This window comes from Durio zibethinus, chromosome 27 (genome assembly GCF_047325235.1).
Source record: "Durio zibethinus cultivar Kanyao isolate XHJ-2024 chromosome 27, ASM4732523v1, whole genome shotgun sequence".
NCBI lineage: Eukaryota > Viridiplantae > Streptophyta > Magnoliopsida > Malvales > Malvaceae > Durio > Durio zibethinus.
In genome coordinates this window covers 18,300,156-18,308,094 of record NC_143188.1, presented here as the reverse complement: position 1 = coordinate 18,308,094, position 7,939 = coordinate 18,300,156, and the positions used below count along the sequence as shown (strand labels likewise).

The window sequence follows — 7,939 nt, the reverse complement described above, 5'->3', positions numbered from 1 at the left end:
TCAACAGCCAAAGCATAAAAAAAAAATTTGAATGGCTCTTTGACTTCATCATACACCTGTCAATGCAGCCAAGCAAAGGACCATTAAACAGATGCTCCTCGCAGCTGCATTATTTGTACAAATAACAAGAATTAGCTGGCTGTCTTTTCATTCTCACCTTCGATCTTTTTATATATGCTTTCATCCAAGGGTCCCAAAGAAGGCTGTAGAGGAAAGGCATTGGTGGACCATTATGATTGAATTGCCAATTGAACGGAGCAGAAATAAAGTTTTGAGTTATTGTTGAAAACTGGAAATGTATGAAGCTGCCGCTCCTCATTTCTTTGCCCAGCACCTGTTTTATGGATCTGCTTCCTTTTGTTTTTATTTTTTTTTTTCCCAAAAGAAATAGGGACTCCATGATCTAGTACAGTTAGGTTTAGCGTATGGTGATGTTTTTCTTCTTTTATTTATATTTTGTCTAAACACAATGAAAACTCTTTTTTATTCAAAAGAGGTTTTATATGAGAATAACAAAAAAGATGTAATTGATAAGATTTAAATTTTATTTTTATTTTATATTATTTTAAAAAAATAATTATATGAATAGATTGAAATAAATTTTAAATTCAACAAAACACCTTTAAATTTGTTGACTGTAACACTTTTTAACTATGTAAATAATGCATATATATCAATCTCCAAAAAATTTCACTAATTATTTGCAGGGAACATGGTATGGTAAACCCTTGAATTCATATAAGATGATGCAACGGCAAAGACAAATGCATTAGCAAATCCAACATTCAGCTTAAATTAAGCAAAAGAAAAATGCAATAGTAGTATGCCATTATTGGGAAGTTACCAACCCACCACCCACCACCCACCACCCACCACATGCATGAACCAACTCCTTTGCTTCAATCACTTGTACACAAAAGTGACAAAATGATTGGTGGCTTTAAATTGTGACAACTGAAAAGTCAAAAAGCTTTGTTCAATGTTGGAATTTGGCTGGTTGTTCAGGTAAAATATGAGACTGATTAGAAACAGCAGTGGCTGACAGCACCACCTTACTGATCTTTCTCAGTAAAATTGTGATTTTCGTTTGCCATGTCATAAGCAAAGAGAGTATGAGCAGAAAATTATCCTATTAAAAGATTTTTCTTGTGAAAAAGTGATAGACAAATGTTAAAAGAATCTGAAAAATTATCAATCCCAATAGATTGAATGTGACATGTTAAATCTTTATCTCTCAAATTTATATTATTTACTTATTAACAAGAAAATTTCTGCCCATCTTTATAGGGAAAGAACAAAACTCTGCCAAGGAAATTGATTAAATTGGAATCTCATTGCCAGTAATCTCCTTTGATGGGTAATCTATAAATCCAACGTTAATCTTCTCTGAGACCTGCGATCCGTCCTGACTTTAAAATTAGAAAACCTTTTCTCACCTCAAACCTTTTTGCACCAAAAAAACGAAGAACAAAATCAATTCATGCCAACACCCAAGTTCCATCTGAAGGAAAACAAGGCTCTTACATACAAAGTACAAAAATTCTTTCAAACTAACCTGGGGATGAGATTCACACAGCTTTAGCTATATATGTTATGAAAAATCAAATCACTGAGCATGATTAAGAATGAAAATGATGAATTAATAGCGAAAAGAGAGAATAAGACAAAAAGAACACAAAAAACCAAAGAGAAAATCAAAGTATAAAATATCAAAGCATTAGCTCCATGGATCATCCCAGCCTTTGGGTCCTTCTCGTTTAACAAAGTCAATAATTGCCTGCACAGCTTCATGGACTCTGTTAGAGAGGGAGTGATTCCCATATTCAATTTCGACTTTCTCTGCACCACCCATAGCTCTGCACAATCTGCAGGAGTTCACGAATCAACATGAACATTTATACAGATCCGGAAACTCTCTTTCACACACACACATACAAACACACATAGAAATGCATGCAATAAACAGGATAAGCTGATCACTTGATCAGATAAGGAACAACTGCCTGCCTACCTCTCTCTCTCTCTCATACAAAGACATGCACGCACTTGCATGCAATAAAGAGATGTTACTAACTGGATGCACAAATGTTGCACGAGAAACATTAACTGGAAGAGGCCTTCTGTTCTCACCTTTCAACTAATGTTTTCTTATCAACATACTCTGGCACATATTCATCATCCATGGAAAAGATAACCTGAAAGAAAACCATCATATGCAAGCTTTAAATTATTGAACTTGTACCACTGAGAATCCTATTTATTAAGAAAAATGCTATGATAAATGTCATGAACTGATTCCAAGGGAGAAAGAGAATGCTATACCACAAAGAAAAAATGGCTGGTTTCCCAAGATTGAGTTATGATGTTTATGGATCTGTCTCTCACATTTTAATGAACATTACCAACGTCAGCTACTGTGAGTACAAAAATAGGTGAGGTGTATGGTACCTGGCAAGGAGTGTTAGCCATGTGTCCAAGTCTCATTCTAAGCTGGTTGTCATTAAGGTCGGAACTGAACATGTCATCATCCCCCATGTAGGCACACAGGGAATTATATCTGCAAGGCACTGGAATTCTCAACAAGGAAAAAAAAGAAAAGGAAAATAAAATAAAAAAGTAAGGTAGTAGCATAAAGCTGGAAAAAAAAGATCAGAGTAAAATCAATCACAAGAAAGACTAATTTCACATAGAATTGTCTGTAAAAGTATCCAATACTTTCTTGATCTCATTGGGTAATGATTATATCAGTCCCCATACTGTTAAATTTGTACGGAGAATAAACTACATCTAGACAGTTAGAAACTTTATTGGGAAAAGGCGGATTTTTAATGAGCTTGTGTAAAATGAGGAATAAATAAAAGTATGTGGTCATTTCAAGATGAAAGACAGTGGTAGCATACCAACCTATAAGCAGTTATAGGCGAAGATGGATCTGCTTCCTTAGGCATTAACTCTGAACCCCGTCCTTCCATTATCATGCTTGAAGCCAAGTCAATCAGAGCAGCTGTTTCAGAAAGTGTAGCTTTGTATTCTCTATCACTAACTGGAGCCTGAACATTCAAATCAGCAATATGACCAAAGTTGCAAGTGAATCAATATGTAGGCAATTGGAAGCAAAAAAATTTTCCACTAGGCAATAATAAAGTAAAGTCGTCGTCGTTATCTCATGGTACTAAATATTCTTCCGAACTCAAATACGCAGATATTAGACAAAAACCATAGAAAGGCCAATTAATTTCCATAAATGATACATCAGAAACTGCCAAATAGTAATACTGATGTTCCTTTACTTCAAACTATCAAAAAATGGATATCAGCAGGACTTCTCCTTAAATGATCATCGTAACAGACTAGCAAAAATCCCTTTGTCTCACCTTTTCTGTTGTAAAGAATATAAGCTGCAGACAAAGTATATAACATACATAAAGAATAACAAGTTGATCAAAATGAATAGCAGCTACCTGCAAAATGGCAGCACGGACTGCTCGGGAACAAGCTGCATTTGTGCACATGTAATGCACAATATCCTAGATTCATGCGCAAACAAACAAAGATATTAACCTTCATCAGAAAATGCCACAAATAAGCAGCCAAACAAATTTTGGATATGGAAAAAATTTAAAACAAAATCAGTGGATACCTGACAGCCAGTGCTATGACCAAGTAGGACCACACCTTCAGAATTTTCTTTGTTGATTAGATAACTGATAAGCTGATCAATCTCCATGGCATCCTTCAAGACATATGGTGCAAGAACATCTTAAGTAAGGAGAACAATAACGAGAAGTTTGAGAAACATAGCAAGGAACAAATACAACCAAGGTTCACACACTTGTCTCAAGGAAAACTGCCAAAAAATTTTGAAACCATGAAAATGAGAATATTTCAAGCCACAAAATTTTCGCCAGGAGGTTAAGTCAGCCTAGTTATTGAAAACATTGGCAGGATTTAAATAGCCAACATCTGAAACAAAATAAGTATTTCTCTCCTGCAGCCAAAAAGAAGGGAAGAAGCTAGAGAGTATACAATTAGCTTAGTTAGGTCACTATTCTTGCCACATTTTTTAAATTAAATCTTACATGGTCCAAAGAAAATTGGTGAAGAAGCTTGATATAATTCTATGAGCAATATTTTAGATAAATTTAATATGAAGGCAAGATTTTCAAATCAGAAGATGAATCCCCTAAAACAAGTTTTTTCCAACATCAACTTGAGAAATTTACTAAAAGTTACTAAGGAAACTTGAATAGACACAAGATCAGCTCTATTAAATCAAAGATATCATATTACTAGAAAGTTTTCGATGTAAAGGGGGGAAAAGGTACTGAAACTTTAGGATGACTGGATGGCTTCATGTCAATGTTGATAAAGCAGCATGGTCATAAAGGTAGTAGCCCAATCTGAAATATGTACTCCAATGCCTTTGAAAAGTGCAAATGAACAAATTATGTAATAATGATAATAAATCCTATATTATTCAAAAAACAAATTTCTAAAATGAAGAGTATTTTCAAAGTTCCAAAGTTGTCATTAAGAATTCTAAATGTTGGAGGGGGAAAATTTCGAAGCTAAGCCCTTGTCTCCATCTAAGACAAGCAATTTATCAAAATTTAGATCCCCAAGCCTTTCAAAATGGCCTTATTGTGAAATAAAACATTTAACAGAGCAATACCAGGGCTTTACCCAAGTCAGGTCAAAATGAATGAAACAATAATGAAAAAGAAGAGAACCTAAATTCATGCAGAATCATCTACTTAGAAAATGTGTCTTACTTGTTGCAAGCTGGAGGTGCCATATCCAGTATATGAAGATGACATGAGTAGTTGAACAAGTGACCATTTCTCATTATCCAAAGCAATTGCAAGAGGTTCCAAGTATCTGAAAACCAGAAAAAAAGAAAGTTACATTTAAGAATCACAAGATTTGAAATACATATTGAAAATTCAACCATGTAATAGAAAAATGTTGATCTTATATGTTCAATATCTCTTATATACTTTAGTCAAACCAAAAAAGTTTGTGCCTTCCTAGAAGTCATTCCCTGGATTTATCTCACTTCTCAATTTGCCAAGAGACACATTTTTAGGTACAACTCTGCTTAAAGCTTTTAGCATTACGGAGATAACCAACAAAACAACTCTACAAAAAAAAAAGTCTACAGTGGCATTGACACCTTAAAAATGTTGATTTTTGCAGAAAGCAAAAATTCAGTAGGATGTGCAGGGTAATTGAAGAAAGCACATGTCTGTAATCTCCATCATTATTGCTGATCTCATTCCTATAAATGTTCAATTCTTTCACAAAGGTAATGTGATAGAAAACATACTCAGTTGCTAGAAATCCATCCGTCAGTCCACCAATGAAAATAACTTGTTGCTTATAGTCACCTGTTTTGAATGCAACCTGAAAAGGGAGAAAATAAGGGATATCTAATTACAAAATAGATGTAAAGCCACCGGAAGTCCAAATTCCAATGAGAACATTATCATGGCATCTGATCCATAGTTAGTACATTACCAAGAAGCCAAACTAATAAGATCTTTCAATTCACCTGCTCAATAGTATCACCACTGAACATTTGACATTTCATTAAAAACAGTTTCCGTATAAAAATATGTAGAATTTACAGGTTTAAGTGTTAAACTAAAGCTACCAAAGGAATGAAAACTTTTGTCAAAAGGTATAAAACTAGTCCCCTATTATTGGTTGCAAATATGACCTGCAACCTAAAAACGCATGCTCAATTTAAGTATTCAAAATGAATTACATATTGCAGCCACTTTAAATACCATCAACATGCTGAACTATAGTCCAGGACAATCAAGTTGTCCCTGTATTCACAGAATACAATTCACAGGATACTATGGCTATACCAAAATATATATCTTCAATGTGTTTAATTGAGTAGTTCAATGAGATTGACAGCATGGTATGCTTCAATAAACGACTAAGTAGTAACTAGAATAGATCATAATATGTTCTCTCAAAATGAATATAGTGGAAACCAAACCACCAAAAAGCTATGAATCTTCTCAACGTTCAGAATCAAGTAGCTGTATCACTCCAGCTAAAATTACCATTACAGAGCAGCAAACTTTTATACGCTCAAAGCTAGAATTAGCACTCAGAGCAACAAAATATCCAAATTAAAAACTATTTCCATCCAGCATTTACATCAAAAAGGTAGTAATAATTAACACTTAAAATCAACAATTCAAACTCCTTTATCAGCTCAAATTAAACAATAAAAATTCCCTTCAACCTCACTCTAGACCATGAATGAATCAAATTGAAAACTACCCATCATAAAGATTATCACCAATTCCACTAGAAAAGGTAACCTTCAACTCAAATTCAAACCATCAAAGACAACCCAATTAAGAAAATACTAAAAAAACAGAATTGAACGAACCTGAATGGGCTTGGGTCCATACTTAAAGAGCACACCACGGAACTGGTTCTTGCCCTTGATGGGTCCTTCGAAATCGGAGGCTTCGCCACCACCTTCGGAGTAGCTACCGGCCGCCTTGAGGGAGGAGGACCTGTCCTGGCGGCCTCTAACAATGCCGGAAAACCAAGAAGTGGAAGAAGCCGAAGAGGTAGACGAAGAAGAAACTGTGGAAGATGTGGAGAGAGAATTCATTTTTTTAGTAAATAATAAAATTAAAATTCAACACTATCAGGATTTGAGTTGCAAGTTCGAAGGAAAATTATAAGGCAGACAAAGGTAAATTTGGAAGGGGTGAGATTGCGTCCATTTGACAAATTAAAAAATCTAACAAATAAAAAAACTTAAAAATTTAACAAAACATTAAAAAAAAAAAAGTATAAAATATATAAAAAACAATTAAATTTATAAGATTAAAAAATGAAAATTTTATAAATTTTTAGATTTTTTCAAAAAATTTTAGATTTTTTTATTTTCAATATTTAAGTTTTTGTGAATTTTTTTTTTTAATTTCAAGAAAATTTTATTTTTATTAAAATTTTCATTTTTTTGAAATTTTTAGATTTTTTATTAAAATTTTTATTTTTTTTAATTTTTTAAGTTTTCATAATTTTTAAATTGTTTAATTATTTCAATTTTCTTTTATACTTTTATAATTTTTAAAAATACTTTAGATTTTTTACATTTAAAAAAAAATTTAAAAATTTTTTAATGCTAATATAACAATTGATAACATGATGTGTATTGATTAAATTTTTTTAACACATGAGAATATTTTATTAGATGTTTATGCTTTGTTAACAAGTTGACTAATAACATTAATTTTAAGTACCAAAATAGATGATAAAATAAAAATTGAAATATCAAATTGATAAAAAATATATAGGACAAGAGCTATTTTTATATTTAACTTTATTTAAAAAGAATCAAATTAGCAAATAAAATCATAATTGATTTATTTTTTAAAACCAAGAAAAATCAATCTAAATATTGACCTGACCCATTAAATATATAAGTTTATATTTAATACATTCTCAATATATATATTTTATATATTGTCGATAAATTAGATGAAAATATTTTATTAATTGATAAATATCAATTCTTAAAATAAATATATAAAAATTAATATTTTTTAAAAATTTATTTATTAATGAAATGATATTATTGATTTGCTTGAAAAATAATATTATTTAATTTTATTGATAATATATAAAATTTATATACTAAAAATACACCAAATATAAACTTTTAATATATAAACTACAAACATACAACCCAATTCACAAAACCATACAGGCCCACATCTCACACCCAAAACCCAACAAACCTCTGAAATAGACAAACGTGACCTTCCTAACTCCATATGATTGTTTTAATATGGATAAATTAATATAGATAGTATCAATATAAATCATTTTTCATGTCCTTTCTTTTTTTTTTTTTCCCTTCAATTTGTTAAACCAAAAAATGTAAATAAAAAACTAAAAA

General features: G+C 31.7%; 1 protein-coding gene across 2 annotated transcripts; it reads right to left on the bottom strand.

Annotated features, from left to right (window-relative positions):
• Positions 1-1,502: 1,502 nt before the first annotated feature.
• LOC111280091 (UPF0613 protein PB24D3.06c-like) lies at positions 1,503-6,773 on the bottom strand. Of its 2 annotated transcripts, XM_089756642.1 has the most exons (10): positions 6,413-6,773; positions 5,327-5,403; positions 4,773-4,878; positions 3,641-3,733; positions 3,462-3,527; positions 2,905-3,050; positions 2,449-2,557; positions 2,323-2,374; positions 2,131-2,195; positions 1,726-1,865 (listed from the first exon to the last, which is right to left on the bottom strand). In XM_089756642.1, the coding sequence occupies exons 1-9, from the start codon at positions 6,641-6,643 to the stop codon at positions 2,176-2,178; spliced, it is 900 nt and encodes a 299-aa protein (XP_089612768.1). In that variant the 5' UTR covers positions 6,644-6,773; the 3' UTR covers positions 1,726-1,865; positions 2,131-2,175. The 2 variants fall into 2 exon arrangements, with proteins under 2 accessions (XP_022722988.2, XP_089612768.1); XM_022867253.2 differs by lacking the exon at positions 2,323-2,374 and having other exon boundaries at positions 1,503-1,865; positions 6,413-6,771.
• Positions 6,774-7,939: the final 1,166 nt, after the last annotated feature.

What these genes read in the sequence shown, in the direction of transcription:
- LOC111280091 (XM_022867253.2), bottom strand. Translation starts at nt 6,643, where the DNA reads ATGAATTCTCTCTCCACATCTTCCACAGTTTCTTCTTCGTCTACCTCT. An exon ending in TCCGTGCTGCCATTTTGCAG is followed by an intron (nt 3,051 to 3,461) that starts GTAGCTGCTATT and finishes TTGAATGTTCAG; the next exon opens with GCTCCAGTTAGTGATAGAGA. An exon ending in AAGAAAACATTAGTTGAAAG is followed by an intron (nt 1,866 to 2,130) that starts GTGAGAACAGAA and finishes GAACTCCTGCAG; the next exon opens with ATTGTGCAGAGCTATGGGTG.